Raw genomic sequence first — 20,723 nt, forward strand, 5'->3', positions numbered from 1 at the left:
TCAGGCACTTACTCAGATCTTCCTGCATCTTCTTCCAGTTTGATGCTTCCGGAGAATCTGGATATTTCTCCAGCAAGCCAAAAAGTGCTTCCTTTACCTTCTGGATCTTTTCTGATTTCTGTTCCAATTCAGCCAGAAATGCCTGGAATACAATCATTTGAACTTCTTTAGATACAGTGCAAAAGAATAACATCACCGAGGAGGAACAGAGCAGGAGCTACAAGCTGGAGTTGAACAGTTTCTGTTCTTTGCTCTTCATTAGCAGTATCATGAGCTAGCTTGGCTCCAAGAGCAGAACAGAGAGGGATTGCTTCCCAGAGAAGCTGGGGTGGCCCAACAACAAGGGCTACAGATAAGCGCCTCTCCTCTGAGCCAAATGCCTGAGAGCAACAGGTCTGAAACCAAGAGGGTTGAGCTCAGCGTGCCGGCTCCTGCTCCACGGACCCACCCGCGCTCCCTTCTTGGGAAGGCCCCTCTGCAGCCCAGGGCAGATCTGTGCTGCTCACACGTCTAACCTTGCTGCAATTAAGCACAACTCCAGGAAGCCTGGGGAGAAGATGCCCAATCCCAGTTGTGCTCTGGAAGAGGAGTTACCTTGTTGTGCTCAGCCTGGGCTCTCATAGTCTCTGTCTTGGTGGGCGAGGAGGAGGCTTCCAGCTCTGACAGCGTGCGCTCCTTTGACTCCAGCCACTTGAGCATGGCATTCGCCTCCTCCTGCACTTCTTGCATCTTCTCCAGCATGGCTGAGAGCTGCTGCTGGCGTTCCCGCAGCGCCACGCCAAGGCCCTCGTACTGCTGGGTGACATCCGACACATCGCACTGGATCTCGGTCAGATCTGTTGCCAAAAACAGCAGCCTGGGATGAGGAACGCTGCCTGCCTTGCTGCACTTCACCTGGACTATCAGGCACTAATCTAGCCCCGGGCAGCCTCAGCCAAGCACGAGCAGCAAGCGGACGCGTGGCCGTCCTGCTGCCTGCAGAGCGCCGGCAATGTCAGGCTACCAGCGCCCGTCACGCCGAGGGGCTCTTCCCCTCGCACAACGTTCGTGTGCTGACAGTTTGCAAACAAAGCAATCGTCTTCGTGTTCGAGAGGCTGATGCAAGCTGAGCCCCACTTCTGCAATGTCACTGCCAATACAGCGGTAAGTAACATGACACCAAGGTATAAAGCCATTTTTATGCAGCTATTATCTCGTTGAACTGGTGAACTAACAGCAGATAACGGTCAGTAATTAAAATTGCTCTTCAAACTGAAGGGCTGGATGGCATTATAATCCCTTAGAACCAATAAATTTAATTGCAGGCCTTAAAACGATCGCCCGTTTATCAGCCCGTAACACCACCTGACGGGGTGCCGGGGGGTTGCCACTGCCCAGAGCTGCCTGCCGCCCTCCCGGCTCTGTCCTTCAGCCTGACCGATGTCCCCGGTCACAGCCACCTGCCCGTCCCGTGGCGCAGCGCTGCTCGGAATTAGGAAGCCCATTTGCAGGCTCATTTCACTTGCTACGGGATGCTGATGGTGTCACATTGTGGTTTGTATCTCACGGATGGAAATGCACAGCGCTGCCAGCAGGCACAGACACAACGGACAGGACACGGCCCCAGCACGCGCGTGCCGGCACAGCGCTCTCACCTTTGCAAGTGTGGTATCCGTTCACGCTGCCTACCGGCCCTCCCAGAGCGGGCAGCACAGAACCTGAGCAGAGGGGACGGGGACAGACAGAGGGACAAGACAGACGTGTTAAGAATGCGGACAGCAAGCGACGAACACCGGGGAGGGCTGCCTCCACCGCCCGGGAGCGCCGCGCGAGGCGGATGCAGCCCGGCGCGCGAGCCTGCAAACACAGCGTGGGACAACACAGCCCCCCCGACAGAGCACGGCGGCACCAAGCACACGGACGGCGCTGGGGGGGCCGCTGCCTCGTGCTCATCAAGTCCGTGGGATGAGGCTCCTGCACAGCCCGCAGCTCTGGGGCCACGGCCATCCCCCCACGTCTCTCCAGACACCCCAGAAAAGCTGCTGCCCTCACCATGACTTTGTGAATTACCGAGACCGCTGAGGCTTTATAATGTCTTCATTTAAAGAGATTAACTCCCCTAAAGAAATTAACTCCCCCATATTCTCCTTTTCTTATGGAATGAAACTATTTAAAGCTGCCTTGGTGCACAGACACGCTCTCTCTGCAAAGAGGCACCACGCATGATGCATCAGTGACCCTCTCTGGGATGCACTGCAGACATCAGTTACATCCACAGTCAAAAGGGGATTCTTCAGAAACGTCATCGAGTAAGCTTCTCTCTTTCTAACCACATATTTTAACAGTTTCATGGATGTAAGGGACTGCAGCTTCCAAATGTTACCCCAGGTTTGTAAAGGGGAATGGTAACCTGCGTGGCGGCCCCCTGCGCTGGCGACATCATCCAACAAGGCTCAAGAGCAGGGAATGAGCAAACTCCAAATTAAAACTCCCAGGAAAATTTCAGGTTGGCAGCAAGCACATCTTGTGAACAGGTTTAGCACAGACATCAGGTCAACTACCCCAAATGTCAGAACCTTCAGTGAGCACTAAGACACAAGATACTGGATAACATCAGTGAAAGAGGAGCTGGGGTTCAGCTCAGACTGTGTGCCAGCTCCTGCATCCTTCACACACCCGTCTGCAGGCTCTCTCCCTAGTTTTCTTGGAGGCTTCCCATTGAACTGCAAATCAAGTTAACCCCAACAAACAAACATAGACTATAAATTCCCATAGAGGCCCATCAGTGAGGGGAGTCCAGAGACTTGTTCTCATGAGCTGGAAGACATCTTTTAGTTGGGTTCCAAACAAACCAGACATAATCTCATTGCTTCATAGACTTAAAGCCAAAAAGGAGACTAGTAAATCACGTCTGAATATCACAGTCTTCAATTTCATGCAGATATGAAACCCATATACTGGAGTTTGATTAAAACGTCTCAGGCCCCAGGAGGCTGAAGCACACCACTGGCAGAAACCAGGAGGCTGCTGCGACTGAACCACCCCAGCGACCACCCTGCAGGACCCGGACCTCCTGTGCTTTGGCCGAGCATCAATGCATGGCCATGAGCTGGGCCCGTGGCAAGCACGGGCTCCTTCAGTGCTCGTTACACTACAGCAAAGGAAGCCACACTGCCTTACCTGGCACTGGTGGGCTCAGAGCACATGGCCGATGCATAAATGCAACAACCTGATCACTGGTCTTGAGCCCCGTGATACCTGGACCACCTCCGGCCCTCTAAAGTTTGTAAAAAGGGGAGGTAACCCCATTTTTTGCTTGATGCAGGCTCTGGAATGATGCTTGTGGTGCAGTGAGAGCAAGCAGAGGAAGGAGGCACGGTGCCAGCTCCCTGCAATGGCTGGCGAGCAGGGCTGCGACTCACCTGCCTTGCCCTGGCTGTCGGGGGCCGTGATCTCCACGATCAGGTTCTCCAGGAGGGTCCCCTTGCGGTTGATCTCCTCCACCTGCGGCCCCTTCCCCGTCCACTCCTCCAGGAGATCCTGTTCGGAGGCAAAGGCTGGGGTTGGCAGCTGTGCTCGCCACACTGCAGCGTGCTGTCCCCAGTGGAAACGGCGAGCCCGGTCCCCTCCACTATGAACTGGTGGCACCAGGACAGCGCTGACAGAACAGCCCCCAGCGAACCGGCTGCGTATCGCTGGGGGCACCCAGCACGTTGCAAGCAGACTGCGTGCACGGAGTGGGTGTCTTGACGTGTATTTTTGCCAGCGGGAATCAAAGAGTAACACGCTCTTCCCTGAGCAGTGGGTCTGTCACACCTTGTTCTCCCCGCTGCTGTTTCTGGGGGCTCCCTCCCACCCCACACTACCCAGCCGTGTGTGAGTGCAGTCCCACGGCTTTCTGCAGAGCCCCTGTGTGAACCTGCGGCTCGGAGCCCCGAGGCTATGGTGGCTCACAAGGACACTGCCAGGCCTCCCAGCCCGGCCCTCGAATTGTCCTCATTTAAGGCATCGCTGTGCCGGAGACGAGCGGAGGAGGCTGCCTTTGATGTCTAGCAGGGAGAAGCACACAGCAAAAACTCGCAAATCCCCGACAAAGCAGGTGGGAAGGAGGGAAGGGAAATGAGGCTGTGCGCGGGAGGACCTTCGCTCTGTTCCCTTGCCTGCACACCAGGGACCATGAGATGCCCACACACAGGGGGCTGCAGCCCAGCAGCAAGTACAGGGAAGCCCAGGATTACTGAGAGCATAAAAAACCTCCCAGAACATTGTTTCCTGGGATTTATTCCATATTCCAGGGTTTTCGCACCAGCTGCCAACTTTCCCAATCTGTTTCCAGCTCCCTCTGCCCACCTGGACCTGCTGCCTGCATTTGTGTAGCTCCTGGGTGCCCAGCGAGGTCTCTGCAGGTGGCATTTTGCCCTCGCTCTCCTTCAGCCACTTCCTCACGGCTCCAACCAGCTTTCGGAATTCGTCCAGTTGCTCCTGGCAGGACGATGCATCCCTTTCTCTAAGAGTGAAAAGGTTTCAGAGAGTCAGAGCTCGTGCTTTGCCTTGCAATTACCACCGCGTGAATGTAGCACAGTTGAGTCTCCAGGAGCCCGTCTTTTTATTATTATCATTCGATGTTGCTTAGAAACAGCGCATGCAGTGCCAGCCAAAACGGGGTGCAAGCTGCAGCCTGCCCCTCTCGGCTGGTGGCAGCTGCTCCGGCACTGCTGGCTCACGCGGAGCTCCCCTGCCAGCCTGCACCCACTCTGCACGGGGCTCTTTGGGGAGCGGAGCTTCGGGGAAGGCAGGGCTCCTTCCCACCGCCCCAGGCCCTGCCATCGGCTCTCATCCATTCAGCCCCTGGGGGGGAACAAGGCAGCCCCTCCGCCTGGCTCCCCCACTGAGCACAGCTGTGGGCAGCCTGCATGCAGCCGGCCAGAGGCAGCACGCTGTGTGGTGCTGAGTTACTGGGGATTATCAGGAAATTCAATCTGCTTCTTCCCATCGCCTCTCTTGCATTCACCAGGGAGTCTGGAGATGCAGCCTGCGAGGTGTGCCCTCCCTGGGGACACAGGCGAGCTGTTGCTCCAACCCCGCTCACGCTGCCATGGCTGCCCCAAGTTCAGGATGCTGCTAAAAGGTCCTCCTCATCCCCACTGCGAGGGGCTCTGAGGACACAGCCCTGCTGTGTCACCTCCTGCAGAATGTGTCTGGGGCCAGCCCTGACCCTCCACCAGCACCCGCTCCCCCCGAGCGAGATGCTCCCGGCCGCAGCACCGAGCTGTGGCAGCCCACACGCTCCGAGACGCACGAATGCCGGCTCCTGCGGCACCAGGAATTTTTCACAACGCCCCCAGCCAGGCTTTTTTTAAAGTGTCAGCTGGAGCGAGCTGCGTTATGTCTCCTGGTGTGGGAGGAGGGAGGCAGGAAGAGTTCGCTCGTGCCCCCCCGCGGAAAGGAGATCTCACGGGGGCTTGATCTGCCTGCAAAGCCTCCCGGGGGCAGATGGGGCACTAGGACTCACCTCTCCTCTGCCACCTTCTGCAGCTGCAGGAACTCCTTCTTCAGGCTCTGCAGCTTCTCCTGCTGTAGGGAGGCACTGGGCGCGAAACCGCAGGAGCCCAGCTCCGCAGCCAGGTGCTCCAGGGCCGCCAGGTCCTCCTGGTGCTGCCTCAGCTCCAGATTCAGCTCCTGCCAAGAGCAAAGGGTGATGCCAACCGTGCCCCCACCAGCAGATCTGGGCAGGGGGGACGAAGGGGACAGCCCTGTGCCTTGGTGAGCTGGAGACCCTCTGTGGACAGCGCCATGAATTGCACCAGTGCCAGGCGGGTGGGCAGGGCTCAGGCCCGCTCACTTCTGAAGCTCTGGCTCAGCAAATTCCTCAACCAGCTGCGGGAGCAGGTCCCACCTTCCCCTGCCCCTTCCCTGGTGCTGGTCTGAGGCCACGCAGTGAGTGTGATGGGGAAACCCAGACCAGGCCAAATCAAACCCGCTCACAGCACAAGCATCCAGTTTTATGCCAGCTTAGACCATTGCTGAGGCTGTGGCCAAACCATGCCCCACAGCAAAGCACTTGTAGGGAACCTGAGGGAAGAATCTGTGCAGCCATTACCGGCCACCAGGACCCACTGCATTGCCAAGGGCTTTGTCACATCCTGCACTGCACTTGCTGCCAACACTTGGGTGGTTTTGCTTATTAACCCATGGAGCCTTTAACTGGTAAAGCCTTGCTATATTTGGACTGGCCCCTAAGAGACTGATCCCTTCAGAAAATCAGGCTGGCTCCAGGGAAATGCCATTCCCAGCTCTCCCTGCTGGAAACAGCCTCAGCTGCCCCAGCCTCGCTCCCTTCCTCAAGTGAGCAGCATCCGTGGGTCCTGCAGACCCTGGTGGCCTGGGAGAACCAGGAAGAGATCACTGCAGAATGGCACTGCCCTAGGAACCCTACGCAGGTGGAATTTTCTCCCTCCCTCAGGCAGGGGAGCCACATCTCACCTGGATGTGCTGGGAGAAGCGAGCGATGTCACGGTCTGGCTGGTTTCCAGATGCCAACATCCGCGCTCTGCTCTCCGTGAACTGCTGCAGCTTCTCTGAGAGCTGCTCGTACTGCTCAACCTTCGGCAGGAGACCCTTCAGCGCCTCCTCCTTCTCCTGCTGCTGCTGGCACAGCCTGCCGAAATGCTCCGTCACCTCGGCCAGTTTGCCCTGCAGGGCAGAGGCCGTGGCACTGTCCGCCGCCTCCGTGAACTGTGTCACCATCTCGCGGGTGGCTTCCAGGCAGATCTTCTGCCTGGCGATGTCCTGCTTCAGCTTCTGTTGTGAGCATACACAGACAGGATGCCGTTTTAGGAAGACTTGAGCAAAACTGAACTGGTACAAAGAGGCTGGGGGCTGCCCTTTGCAACAACAGCGCACATTTGTGCAAGAAAGGTTTTCTGTCCTGATTTTCTTTTCCTTTCTGCTCTCCCCAACCCGGTCTGCCTTCTCCCAGTGCCTGACATCCAAACCCTGCTTGTTAGCAAAGAAGAGAGGCTTTCAACAGGCCAGTGTTCGAGCCTAAAGAAATTGTGTAAAGGTTGTGCTCGTATCCCTTTTTATTTATTTTTTTGTGTGCTTTCGGAATCCCTTAGCCAAGTCCCAGCAGCTGCCCATGCAGTTCAGACACCACAGACAGCCCCATGTATTTGAGGCGAGGGAGACCAGGGGCCAGCCTTACCGCGTTGGTGGCCAGCGAGTCCTGGATGGAGGCGGAGGAGAGCGCGGCCGGCTGCTCTCCCCCCAGGCTCTTCTCGATCTCAGCCACCGACTGCAGGAGGCTCTCCAGGCTCTCCTGGACGCTCTGGGACTGGGCGATGGATTTCTGCAGCAGGTCTGAGCGCTCGGCCATCTGCTGGGAGAGGCTCTGGAAGCGGCTCACGATGGCATCTGGAGAGATCAGCACGAAGAGAAGTAAATGGCACAGAGCTCACCTGGTGTTCAGAGGGCAGCGAGTACCAACGCAGCTGCTGGGTGCAGAGCTGCAGGAACTCCTGCCAGGCTCTCACTGACCCCAAGCTCAGCACTGAGACAGTGGGCCTAACACAAATGGCCAAACTGGACCACGGCCCTCATCCCATGCAAACGTATGCTCTGAAGGCACATCACTGTGTCTCCACCTTTGTCCCATCTTCCCCCATATGTGCGAGACTTCATGCGTCCTCCCTCCTGGTTTGCTTTCAGTCTCTCCCAGCCACCCCTGCTGATACCTCTGGCTGCTTTCAGCTGTACCTGTTGTTTCCTGAACGTGCCCGTGGTCAGGGGCTGGTTCTCCTTGTATCTCCAGGAGGGAACGAGCTGCTTTCTGGAGCTTCTCCACTGGCACCTGATGCTCAGCGAGGTTTCCTTGCAGCTGCTGCTTTGACACAAGGCAAGACAAGGCAACATCAGCAGTCAGTCACAGACGAGAGACCTTCACCCGTGGGGAGCTCAGTGCTCCATTCAGACCCTGAGGGTCCCTGTTCAGTTAATTAAAAAATCCCACAAATAAATAACGCAGGTTGGACAGACAGCCCAACCATTGTTGGGCCCTGCCACTCTCGCAGCAGGAAAACCTTCCCCCCACATCCCGCTGGGACATCCAGGGGCAGCAGCCCCTTGTCCTTGTGCTCAGCACCTCTCAGAACAGCCTGGCTCCATCTCATCTGCAGTGCGGGGACTTCCCGAGCCCGCAGGTGTACCGTTGCACTCAACCAGCAAAAAAGGCTAACAGACGGAATCTCTTCTAGCCCTGAGGCTGCCCAGAGCAGAGGCCAAATTCCCGGACAAACTCCAACGCTCCCCCAGGAGATCGCCCACAGACCACGCACCCCGGCACTGGCGAGCTGCTGCTGCAGAGCGGCGGGATCTGAAGAAACCGTCTCTGAGAGCAGTTTCCCAACCGCAGCTTCGCTGTCCTGCAGCCACGTCCTGAGAGACTCTGCCACCTCCTGGAACTGCTGGTAGTGCTCCAGCAAGGTGCTCAGGTGGGAGCCAAGCTTGGTGCACTGCAAAGGAGCAACGAGACATAATGGCAGGATGCTCACAGGAACAGAGCAACCTGGGCACCTCTGGAAAATGCACAGGAATCAGTAGAGAGAAAAAACAACAAAAGAAACATTCTTGTAATGTGTGTTAAAGCAATTACAGGAAGCACCATGCAGACCAACACCAAGAGAGAGCTACTCCTGCACAAACCCCAGAGGACGACGATCCTTGTCCTCCAAGCTACATGCATGCTAAAACCGCAGCCACTCTTGAGGGAAGCCTCCCCCTGCCATCACTGCTTATTCTACACACACACGAGGAAAACAGTGCCCGAGGTTTGACTCCCAGCCTTGCAAAGCCCTTCCCATACCTTGGAGTGCAGCGTGGTGTATCGCTGGGTCGCATCCTCCAGCTTGCTCTTCACCACGCTTCCCGAGGCCAGCGGCTGGGACCCTGCGTCCCTGGCAGCTCCCTCCGCATCCAGCACCTTCTGCCCTGACATGGTGACAAACCGCAGGTCCCCTTTGTGAGAGATCACATCTTCCAAGAAGCTGCCCTGCCGCAGCAGCAGCTGCCGGAGGGACGCGGGGTCGCTGTCCCCTTTGTACATCCCCTCCAGGTCCTGCTCCGCTTGCTTCAGCCAAGCCTCGAACTCCCCATGGTCCCGCAAGAACTTCTGCAGCTCGTCCCGCAGCACCTGCACTTGCTTCAGCCGCGTCTCCGACTGGGCGAGGGAAGCCGCGTACCGGTCCTTCAGCTCCGCCAGCCGGCCCTGCAGCCCGGCCCTCTCCTCCCCAGGCAGGCTGTGGCCGTGCTTGTCCAGGAAAGCCTGCGCCGACTGCGTTGCCAGGATGACGTCCTGCTGCTGGGACAGCAGCTCTTGGTGCTGGGCCTGAAACACGCCGACAGGCAGAGGTGACTCCTGTGACCGAGGGGATGCGCACCCACACCACCAGCAGCAGGCTCGCGGGTGGACGCAGCAAGGATCTGCAGTGCCCCCGCGCTCCGGTGCTGCCAACAAGGCGGGGGAACACCCGCGGGCCAGCAGACATAACCCCCTTTCATTAGGGGCACCGTGCTCTCGTTACCCCGGTTGCACCGTGCCATGGGACACATCCGCCCCGCCAGCCCCACCAACGCCCTGGACACGTGTCCTCCAGGCTGGGCATGGTCTTCCCAGGAGTTCCCGAGCCTCCCATAGGGAAAACCGCGCCGAGCAAGTGCTCTGGAGGCCAGGCAGCCAGAGGCAGTGTGTGGCAGCACTGAAGCCTGCTGTCACGCTGACAGGCAGGCAGAAAGCTTGGAGAGGGACGAGGTGGCAGCCCTACCTTCAGCCTCTCGTACTGCTCGTCCAGGTTCTCAGCAGTCCTGTCTGCTCCCACGACACGGCCATCAGGGACATCCTGAGCATCCTGCCCTGCTCGCACCCCCGCCGCTGGCTCAGTGGGGTGCGGTCTGTACTCCAGGAGCTCGCCCTTCTGCTCCAGCGATGCCACCCAGCTCAGAAGGGAATCGATCTTATTGCTGTTCTCCTCCAGCTCTTTGGCTGCTTTCACCTGAAAGCACAAAGGCTCCCGGTAAGAATGATCCATTTCAATCATATTCAGCAAACTGCTGCATGGGGGACGGACACAAAAACGAACAGAAGAAAAACCCTGAACTGTTTTCCAACTGCATCGAACACTTCACAGACCCTCAAAACACTTTGTGACTCTGATAAGGGGAGGGTACAAAGAGGCTGTGAACAAACTCGGCCTCTGTTATGCTGCACTTCTCACCCTGCTACAATCCAGGGTCACAGGCAGCCCCAGCACCGATGGGCTGCGACTCCACGCGTACAGGTGTGGAGACACGTTTCACGAGCACGTGGAGATGCCCAGCGCTCACACCAAGGGCCAGCCTAAAGGCAGAGCAAGATGCCTTGTACTGCCCCAGCTCCTCCACAACCAGCTCATCTGCGCCTGATGCTCTCAAGGCATTTCACCAGGGAGCAGTGTCACTGCCTCGCCCCACCCAGAGGACAGACAGAACACTAAGCTGCTTTATGTTGCATCGCCCAGAAGAATGGCAGAGCTTTGAATGAATCTAATTCTACTGACCAGACCTCACCGGGCACCTCAGCCAGGCCTAGGGGCTGCAGCCCATCACGTTACCTTTTCAGTCTCCTGCTGCACTGCAGCAGTGACGGCGCTCTCCAGCTCCTTCTGGGCCATCTCTGTCCTCTCCTGCAGGGACTGGTACTGCTCCTTGGCATGCCGAAGCTTCTCTTGCAGTGCTGCCAGCTCCCCAGGCTCCATCTTTGTCTTGTTCTCCTCCAAGAACTCCTCTGTGGTTTTCAGGACGCTGGCAAAGGAGGCGGCTCGGGTGTGCATGTTTCTCTGCAGCTCCTGGGCAGACGACAGCACGATGCCGTGAGGCGCCGTGTGCTCCCAAGGCAGTGCCAAGGCCCCCCACCTCCCAGCCTCCCTTTCTGAAGCACTGACCTTCACGTCACTTTGCCTCTGCTGCAACGTGGACAGGTCTCCTTCGCTGGCCGCCCGCTGCTGCTCGGCCAGCGTGTCCTCCGCTGCCTCCAGCCAGGTGCTCAGCTCGGCCAGGTTCTGGGCGCGGGCTGCCTGCTGCTCCTGCAGCGTCTGCGGTCGAGAGCAGAGGGAAGGGGGAGAGGGGGCAGTTAGTACCGGGGCTGCGCTTCCACCACGCACGTTGCTGAAAAGCAAGGCAAGAGGTTACAGCTGGAGCACCTTCCTGGAGGTGAGGATGCAGCACAGAAACCAGCTTTTGCAGCTCTCCCTAGGCTCTCTCCCCCTCTCACGTTTACACACTGCAGGAACGTGGCTGAGGTCCAAGCCCCTTTCCAGCGGCAGTGTTGGGGGACTGGAGCTGTGCAGTGCACGTTTGCCACCATTCAAGCAGGTTTCTCTGTTTTACTTTTTTAAGAACCCCGTCCAGCTCCACGTGGAGCTACGCTCCAGTTTACGTGGTCCTCTCTTGGGAGAGCTCAACCAGAAATTTCTGTGCCTTTTCCATTCAACCTTATGAACATTAAAACTGCATCAGAAACTCATCTAATGAGAGGTGAGAACCTGGCACCAGGCAGCACCACTGTGGAGCCCCATACAACCTAAGGCAGGTTGGCTTTTAGACACTGGGGTTGGAGAGGGAGCCCAGGAGAGAGAAAAGCGTTTCTGTAGCCGATCCAGCTCCTACATTTTGCTGCCAGAGCACAACACAGAAGCGCCTGTTTGAGCAATTGAGCATGATGTGACCTGAGAGTCCCTGCAACGTTTCTGTTCCCTTCCCCAGGGCAGAGAAAAGTTTTTGAGTTTCACTGGGCATTTCAGCAAGGTGATGTACAAACTTGTGCAAAACACTGTGCTTGGTTCTCACAGTCATAAGATAAACAACAGAAGCAAATTGAAAGAGCCTTCTTAAGAGCTCTTCAGCTGCAAAGCGAGTTCTTCCTGGGTTAGGATGGGCGCACACTCAATCTGAAAAAGCAAAGCAAACTGGTTAATATACACACACACTCCAGATGGGACAGGCAAGAGTTATAGAGAGCAACTGTTAATAAAAAAAAACATTAATACTGTCTTGAATAAGAGGATTCATGCAGTGATGAGTGCTGCATGAATGCAGCAGAGACCTGGGGACCTGCTTTTGCAGCTACCAGCTGCCTTGATACATCATCAGCTGTTTCTTTAGGTCAGCAAAACCTGTCTTGTGTGGTGAAAGTAAGACATTAAAACTGCCGGCTGCCTGTGGTGCCAGCTCTGCACAGGGATTTTCTGGTGAGGTTACAGAGACCAGGGCTTTTTCTACCTGGCCCAAAACAACTCGATGCCTAGCAGAGGACTCCCAGCTGTGCTACCGAGACCTCTGACAGGGCTCAACCTTGAGGGAGGAAAGCAACTTTCCCCTTGGGAGTTACGTGGTAGGAAGAAGAAAGACTTTAGAGGAAGCTCATGATGTGCAGTGGGAAGTCATAAACCGTGAGTGGCATGCACGTGAAATCCCAGATACGAGGTATCTCAGCGCACGCTCTTATGGCTGGAAAGTGTTTGAGTGAGCAAACTGCAGCCAGGAAGCAGCTGTGCCACAACCTTCACCTGATCTGTCTGCTCCGCTTGCTGGAGACAGACCTGCAGGACCTCGACCTGCGCCGCCACGCGCTCCGACAGGTCCCGGAACGCCTTCTGCAGCTCGTTGAGCAGCCGCAGCAGTTGCCTGCTCTGCTGAGGGGTCGGGTCCTGGGCGTGCTCCGAGATAAGGAACTGGATGTCGAAGGCGGTGGCATCGAGCTGAGCCTTGGTGTCAGCAAGGGGCTCTTTCAGCTCCTGAAGGGAAGAGAAAAGACCTGTCAGGCTGAACTGCTCTGCGCTGCCAGCTTCAGATGGGGCACACACGGGCAGCAGTGTGTGCCCAAAAAAAGCGCTGTGTCACTGGAATGCTGTACTCCATAATCCCAAGAGACCTGAAGCACACAGCACTGAAGTGACAGAGCCTCGTCACACCAATTCTCCAAGGCTCTGCTAAACAAGGCCTCCAGCACCTTGCCAAGAGACCGCTTGCGCCCTGCGTGAGGCTGCCCAAGGACAATCCAGGTCCAGAGCCCTGCAGTCTGTGATGACCACGCACGGTACCAGCGGCTCTCCGCCTTCAGTCCCCTGACTTCAACTGCCCGCAAACAGGAGGTGCTGAGCTGTCCAAATCTTGAGAGCTATCGCTACAAGATGAGTAGCTGTGGAGCGGGGCCTGGGCTCCTCATACAGGTGATGGGGACTGGGGCAGGTGTGCTGGAGGGGGCTCTTGGAGCCCCCTGGAGGCAGCGGCTCTCAGCCTCACAGGATTCCCTGCTGGTCGCTCAGCCTCCACCACACACATCTGCATTTGAGCATGTTCCCATAAAGGCCAAAGCAGATGGTTCATGCATTGTGGAAACAAATTACTTTGGAGCAAATACAATATTGCTGCTCCTCCTGCAACCACGGATAATGGCAAACCCACCAAGGCTCCAGGAGGGGAGCAGGATTAAAAGCTTCTCCTCTGCACAGAGCACAGCAACTCCATCCATCAGGAAGGATTAGGGGCATCGCCATGGTTACCTTGTAGTGTTGGAGGCAGCGACTCAAGCTGTTTGCATCCATCCCATGGTGGTAATCGCTGCCGTCCAGCGACTGCGCAGTGCCAGAGACCCAGCTCAGCAGCTCCTGCAGTTTAGCCTGGAGAGTCTCGTGATGCGTCATGATTTTAGCCTTAAACACAGAAGTGCACCATTCAAACAAGGAGCAGGGCACTCCAGGGAAGCACCAGGATGCGCAGGGTGGGGGGACAGCAGGCAGCAGGGACAGCTGCCAGCTCTACCTTTTGGGTTTCCGCTGCACCACGCAGGTTTAGCAGCCGGGACTCCAGGATATCACTCGCAGAGCTCAGAGACTTCTGGAGGTTCTTGGCATCCTTCTCCAAAGCCTTCAGTAGTTGCTCAGGGACTTCTTCAGGCGGGTTGGCCACAATCCACTTCACAGCGTCCAACTCCTGATTCACTGGAAAGCTGAGCTCCTGCAGCTCAGCGCCCAGGGCCTGAGGCAAGACAGCATTGTTAAGTCTATGGTATAGTTCATCTTCCCACTGCCAAAAGTGACAGCACTGCAGAGGTTTTGGAGAACCAGCTCCAAACACTGCGTGTATCTGATGGAAAGATTCATTGCAATCGACCCGTTCATGCAGCCCTGCTCAGCTGCCAGCACTCGACTGTCTTTCTCCAGGCTGTAAAATTCATTTCAGCCACACTTAGGTTACTGTCTAAGTACGAGAGGAAGGTAAGCCAGAGGGAGTGCCAGAGAGATGGGGTTTGCATATAAATGCCAGTTCAGCCTGAGGCTAACGCCCCGCTTGCTCCCAGAGCAGGGAGGAGGAACAAGGGGGAGCCTGAGAAGTGCTGGGGAGAGGGGGGAGAGCTCCGTCCTGCCTGGTGCCAGCAGCGCTCACCTCAGCCTGCTGCAGCAGGTCCTGCAGGGCGGCCAGATTCTGCTCTGCTGGCTGCACACGTTTAATTCTCATCTCAATATCTCGGAGCATGGAGAGATAGGAGATCAGCTTCTCATCATGCTCCAGGCACATCTTCTTGCTGAACTTGATCTACAGAATCAAATGGTAAAACAAAACCTCAAGTTTAGAGGGAAAACAGACAATTAAGTGTACATATGCATACATATTTTTTTAAAAGAAGCAATCTCTTAATAGCATTCCATTTCAGGGACTTTCCACTTGGTAGCCTTATCTACAAGATTTACTACAGGAAAAACAGAATACATGGCTCTTTTTCCAACATAAGCTTATAAATGGCAAGAGATCCATTGTGTTACAGTAAAAGTGCCAAAAAATGGTCCTACTTATTAGTCATTTGTAAGTAATGCTCTAGCAAAAAGAAGCCACAACTAAGCCTTGAGTGTTTTCAGTCCTACATCACTGGGTCCTTTGCCAAATCCATTGCAGCTGATGCTGTAACATCAAGCCCCAAACATCCACGACTCACGTTCTGGCTCTCCTCTGCACCGAGGACCTGGGACAAATTTAACATCAAACATACACAAATAGCACGTAAAAATGCTGAAATAGCAGAAAGCAGTCACCCACCTGGGCTGGTCTCGCAGACTCCGTCGAGGTCTCCAGCAGCTCCCCCTCCACTATCACGGGTAAGAGCAGGCCCCGGTCGCCAGGACCTGGCTGCCGGGGCTTCTCCTGGGGCGCTTCTCTGGGGGCTGTGGGGGGCAGAGGGGCACCGGCTCGGCCTGCGCTGGGCTCCGCTGGTTGCTCCTGTGGGGTGCTTTCTCCAAGCTCCAGGGTTGCAGAGGTTTCCTGAACTTCTCTGGGTTCCTCTCTGATAATTAACTCATCCAGCTTTTCTCCTGATGCCGGGGCTGTGGTGAGCACCTCGCTGCTGGTTCCCACCTCAGCGTTTTTCTGGGTCTTCCTCTCCTCCGGTTCAAGTGCCACAGAGAGATCGTGCCCCTTTCTGCTCTGACGTTTTGTCACCACCAGAGCTTCCCCTTGTTCTGGGAGAACAGGGAGCACCTGACCCCCTGGGAGGAATGCTTCATCTTTCTCAGAAATTGGTTTCTTCTCTTTTTCACCCCTGCTGCTCTCCAGCTGCTTTTGCTTGGCTCCATCTTTTGCCAACCCCGCAGTAATCTTCTTGGTGGCTGTGTCAAGTTTTGGTTCTGGAGCACTTGAGACAAAGTCTCCCCCCTTCCCTGGAATTTCTTTGGATACTGGAGTAGGAAGGGACTGCTTTTCCACAGAAGATTTCTCTGGCTGAACACTGTCCCCTGGGACACCAATCTGCTTTGTTTTCTTTTTCTTGCTTTTCTGTTTTTGGGTAGGTTTTCGCTCAGTTTCACCTACTTCTTCTCGATCAGCTTCTGCATCCAGTCTCAGGGTTTCTCCTACAGGGTGTCTGACAGCTCTTCCGTCTGCAAGCTCATCTCCTGCCGGCCTCAGAGGGACACCAGCCTTGGGGGGTTCTCTGGACATTATAGGGCCCAGCTCTTCCTTCCTGCGACCCACAGAAACAGCTTCCCTTGGGGCTGCCTGTACTGCCTGATCCAGGCTTGCTGCCTGCTGTCCCCTCACTGCACCTTCTTCCTCTGCCACAACCTCCCCTGCACTAAGAACACCCTCCCTGCTCCTCTCCGTACCGCTCTCAGCACCATGAGGCACCTCTGTGTCAAGGAACGACCACTCTTCCTCGAACCCCAGCCCTTCCACTTTCCCCGTCCCCTGATCTGCTGCTTTCCCTCTCGATTCCTGCCCCCAGGCCACTCTCACATGGGAGCTGCTTTTTGCAACCCCCTTCTCCGCAGCCTTTATCACTACTGTCCCTTTAGAGAGAGGTGCTGTGCCTAATACTAAGGGGTGTTCTGGAGCCACTTCAACCTCTCCTTGTCGCTGACGTGTGACACCATCCTCTGGAGTTTCTTGAGGAAGCAGTTCTGGTTTCCCTTTCCTTGGCATCACCAGGGATGTGGCAGGAGCAGCGGCTGCGTCCCCAGTCAGGCCGCAGCTCGCAGCTTCAGACCTGGCCTTGTGCTCAGCACCACCAGGCTTCATTGCAGCGCTAATAGGGAGGACCACACCTTCCTCTTCTGGAGGTGTTTTTTCCATTTTTTCCTGGGAAAGGTGGGGTTTATCTGCTTTGAGGACCTCAGAACCGTATTTGCCTTCGGATATTTGTGCGTCTTGAAGAGTGGCAGCTAATTTTTGGCTAATCAGGCCTTTTTCAACAGCTTCCTTTACAGTCAATCTTTTTCCACTGCTAGCATCAACAATTCCTCCGCTCCTCATCTGACTGGTCGCGATGACTTTGGCCATTTCCTCATCCAGCAGCCCCTGCTCCAAAGCAGCCTTCAGGGAGAGCCTCTCGCTGACGGTGCCCTCCACAAACCCCCCGCTGTCCGCCTGAGCCTGCAGCAGCCGCAGCGTGGGCAGAGGGTCCACCTTCCCCAGCTTCACCGCCTGGGCACACGTCAGCTTGCTCCCCGTCACCTCATCCTTGATGGCTCTGAAGGGATGGACCTCCAAATACCTCTGACCGGATTCGATGTCAATTTTACACTTCTTTATGAACTCCGAGTAGGGCACGAGCATGCAGTTCTCAGGATCTACAATGCCTCGTTTCACTTCTGGAGACGACAGGACTTTCTCCACAACCTGCCTGGGCAGCAAGCCCTCCTTCACTGCCTGGCAGAGCGCCAGTCTCTGGCCAGAAGCAGGATCGATAATGCTTCCACCCCCGGCCTGGATTTCTTGCACTTTCCTCTGGAAGTCCGGACTAACAAGCCCTACTGATACTGCCTGGGGCAAGGGCACCTTCTCCTTCGTTACTGGATGAATGTATTCATGCAGACACACGCTTTCAGCCTTTGTGAGTTCATTACATAAATCTTGATTGATCAAATCGTGCTTCATGGCGTCATTTACCGAAAGCCTCATTCCAGACATGTGATGAATTATTCCTCCATCTGCAATCTGCTTGGTCAAGAGCTCAAATGCTTTTTCCTTTTCAAGGAGCCCTTTTTCAACAGACTGTGCAACAGTCAAAGGATGCTTGGTTTTGGGATCCACAATTCCACTGGTTTCAGCCTGCAAGCTAATGAGCTTCTGTCTGGTTGCCTCATCGGTGCTTTTCCCTTTGGAAGCCTTCTCCAGCTTGACCAGCTCTTTCTGACTAGTTGGCTCTATGAGGCCAAGATTTGAAGCCAATGTGACTGATATTTTTTTGCCACGTTTCAAGTCAACAATCCCTCCAGTAACCACCTGCCCTTCCAAGATCCTCATTGCCGTCTCCTTGTCCAGAAGGCCAACTGCAGCAGCATCCTTGATAGAGTAGACAAAGTTATTGCCTGGGTCAAGAACACCACTTATGGCTTTGTCGGATGCGAGAACTTTCTGGAGAAGCTTCTCATCCATTAAACCTTCTTCAATGACGTCCTCGGTGGTTAATGATTCACATGTTTGTGAGTCGAAGAAGCCACTGAACATCTTCATCTTCTCCATCAGTTTCACAGCCGTGTGGCCAGGCACCACTCCACAGGCTACTGCTTCGTTTAGAAGAAGAGTCTTCCCTGTCTGCTCATGGATTATGCCACCACTTTGGAGCTGCGTTAACAACATTTCCAAAGTGTCCTCCTCATCCTGCTCTGTAGGGGCTGGCAGGGATGTGTCATCAATACACTCATCACCCGCCGCTTCTTTCCTCTCTCCTTCCTCCACTTTCAATACACCTTCAACGCTTTCAGTGTGCCTCTCCGTTTGCTCAGCCTCTCCAGTTCTAGGGAGCACAATCTCCTCTCCTCCCACCGTGCCATTCTGTATTGTTTCCTCTTTTAGCAAATAAATCTCTCTAATGTCCTCCACCTCTAATTCAGGTTCCTCCACATCCTGAGACCTCTCTGCCATTATTTCCAGTCTCTCCATACTTTCGGAAATACCCACCAACATATGGCTTTTGCTTTTCACATCACCTGCCCCAGTTTCCAATGTCCTCTTCTGATCTTTGATATTTTCCACTCCACCTACTATAATAGGCTTGGACTCTTCAGTCTCAATCATAATTTCTTCTGTTTCTCTGAATCCACTACCAGAATCACTGGGATGTTCTGGCACAGATAATTTTACCTGATGTTTGTGCTTGCTTGTAGAAGCAATTTGCTCTCTACCAAGTTTGGATTCAGTCTCACTTTTGAAGGTAGCCTGTTCAGTGTAAATCTGCCCTTGCTCCTCCACAAGCAGGATATCTTCTGCATCCTCCAACGGGCGGCTTCCAGGTCCCATCACCACCTCTCCGTTCTCCAAAGCAGTTCTGGGTGGCAGGACCTTTTCGCTTTGCTCTTTTGAAGGAGCAAATTGAAACTCTAGCTGCTGCAAAGCCAAACCGTTGCAAGGCTTTCTTTCAAGAGCTGCATTTGCCTTTGTCTCCTCAAAGCCTTCACTCCCTTCCAACGCATGTTCGCAGGATCCATTTTCTTGGGTTTGGATGAGGGCTTTAGTGAGATTGTTCAACTCTCCATCTACCAAGAGCAGCTTCTGGCCATCGTGGATGTTGATGTAGCTGTGGGTCATCAAGTGGAACATCAGCCTTTCGTCGTCACTCCTTAGCAGAGGGTCACTTTGCTCTTTGTGACCTGTAGGACTCTTTCCAGAGGAGCTCTGGCCATTCCTGCTTCTGCTTGGAGAGCCAGCGAGCTGCACGCTGGCCATGACATCAGGTATGACTGTTGATTTCAGCTTCTTCGCCACATCTCTCTCTAGGATGCCATGGTCAACTGCTTTCCTCCAGGACAACACCTCTGTGGTTTCTGGTATAAAGACAGCCTTAATGAGTTGCCTCTTGCTGAGAATCTTGTAAACCAGCTCTGTGGACAGAATTCCTTGCTCTAAAGCATCTGCAACTGGGATGATCTCTCCCGTCTCTGGCCACAGGAGCCCCATGAAGGACCAGAGGGATTCCAGGACCACCAATGCAATCCTTGGTGCTACCAACTCTTTCCTTACAGCTTCGTCAATTGTAAGTCTCTCTCCCGTGACTGTATCAATGATGCCACCTGTCTGAAGCTGCCGGATTAGAAGTGTGCATGCCAAATCCTGGTCAATTAAATTATGTCTCACAGCCTCGTCCACAGTCAGCCTGTGCCCTGTCCTGGGGTCAACAATGCCACCAGCAAAGAGCTGGGCTTCCAGCAACCTCACTGTTAACTGTCTGTCTATTAGTCCTTCCTGGACGGCACGGAAGATGCTGACTTTTTTGCCTGATTTCAAGCTCACCATCCCACCTGCCAGCTGCTTGACTGGGAGCAGCCTCAGTCCAGTCTCTTGGTGGATGATGCATCGGTGCATGAGCTCTGGCAGACTGATTTTCTCTGCAGTGTTGGGGTCAATCAAATCCTTGCCGCATTCCAGGTGAGACAGCAGTCTGGAATGAAGCTGGGGAGTAAGGAGCCTTTCTTGTAGAGCTGCCTCCATGCTGATTCTGCCCTGAGGGGTTTTAAAGCCCCCCGTTACAAGTTCAACCTCAAGAATCTTCAGCCCAATGCTCTCACTAATCCTCCCCTCTTCTATCGCAGCAGCGACAGGTAGGAGCTGCCTCCCTTCACGTTGGACTTCGTCCACCCGCTGGAGAGCATCCTTCAATTCCTGCAGCACCTGGAATGTCCTGAGATCAATGATGTTTCTTGCCAGACCTTCCTCCAAGGAGAGTTTTTCACTGGTCTCTGGAACATCTAAGTCGGATGTGATAACCTGGGCCTCTAAGAGGATGAGGCCAGTATCCTGATCTATAAGACCTCTCTGCATGGCACCAAAGACAGGGAATATTTCTACTGTGCCAAGATCGATCACTCCCGCCACTGCTCCGTTGCCCTAGAACAGAAAGAGAAAGAAAAGAATCAAACCAAAATCAAACATTTCCAGCACTTGGATTGCATGAGATCTAGGGAGGTACCAGTTTAAAAAAAAAAAAGTTTCAAAACCCCAAACAGGCTAGAAAGTGAGTCCCAAAGTGTTCAAAGTGCAACTCCAAAGGCATTGCAGCACACAAATCGGTGCATTTGCTAGCTTTCAGGTTGCCAGTGAGTTTTGATGCACAGCTAGTCCATCACCAAGGGCAGCACCGAAATGCTTCCAACATCCACCACCAGTAATGCAGCAAAACAGCAAGCAGCAACACCCAGATGTGGTCCTAATGCTCCACAGAGAAACAG

At 54.8% G+C, this 20,723-nt stretch overlaps 1 protein-coding gene across 16 annotated transcripts in view; it reads right to left on the bottom strand.

The window, feature by feature from the left end:
- MACF1 (microtubule actin crosslinking factor 1) overlaps positions 1-20,723 on the bottom strand; it is a 143,068-nt gene that overhangs the window by 57,001 nt on the left and 65,344 nt on the right. For 12 of the 16 annotated variants that reach the window (XM_040535285.1, XM_040535290.1, XM_040535284.1 and 9 more), the window contains 19 exons: positions 15,103-20,382; positions 14,455-14,604; positions 13,831-14,046; positions 13,572-13,721; positions 12,570-12,803; positions 10,953-11,102; positions 10,623-10,856; positions 9,798-10,025; positions 8,840-9,361; positions 8,313-8,489; positions 7,735-7,858; positions 7,184-7,392; positions 6,463-6,780; positions 5,492-5,658; positions 4,330-4,486; positions 3,402-3,519; positions 1,635-1,697; positions 595-836; positions 13-142 (listed from right to left, as the gene is read on the bottom strand). In XM_040535285.1, coding sequence (XP_040391219.1) covers positions 13-142; positions 595-836; positions 1,635-1,697; positions 3,402-3,519; positions 4,330-4,486; positions 5,492-5,658; positions 6,463-6,780; positions 7,184-7,392; positions 7,735-7,858; positions 8,313-8,489; positions 8,840-9,361; positions 9,798-10,025; positions 10,623-10,856; positions 10,953-11,102; positions 12,570-12,803; positions 13,572-13,721; positions 13,831-14,046; positions 14,455-14,604; positions 15,103-20,382 — 8,869 coding nt within the window. The remainder of the gene's footprint in view (positions 1-12; positions 143-594; positions 837-1,634; positions 1,698-3,401; positions 3,520-4,329; positions 4,487-5,491; positions 5,659-6,462; positions 6,781-7,183; positions 7,393-7,734; positions 7,859-8,312; positions 8,490-8,839; positions 9,362-9,797; positions 10,026-10,622; positions 10,857-10,952; positions 11,103-12,569; positions 12,804-13,571; positions 13,722-13,830; positions 14,047-14,454; positions 14,605-15,102; positions 20,383-20,723) is intronic. The other 4 variants (XM_040535286.1, XM_040535281.1, XM_040535282.1 and 1 more) reach the window with 2 other exon arrangements.

This window comes from Cygnus olor, chromosome 23 (genome assembly GCF_009769625.2).
Source record: "Cygnus olor isolate bCygOlo1 chromosome 23, bCygOlo1.pri.v2, whole genome shotgun sequence".
Taxonomy (NCBI): Eukaryota; Metazoa; Chordata; class Aves; order Anseriformes; family Anatidae; genus Cygnus; species Cygnus olor.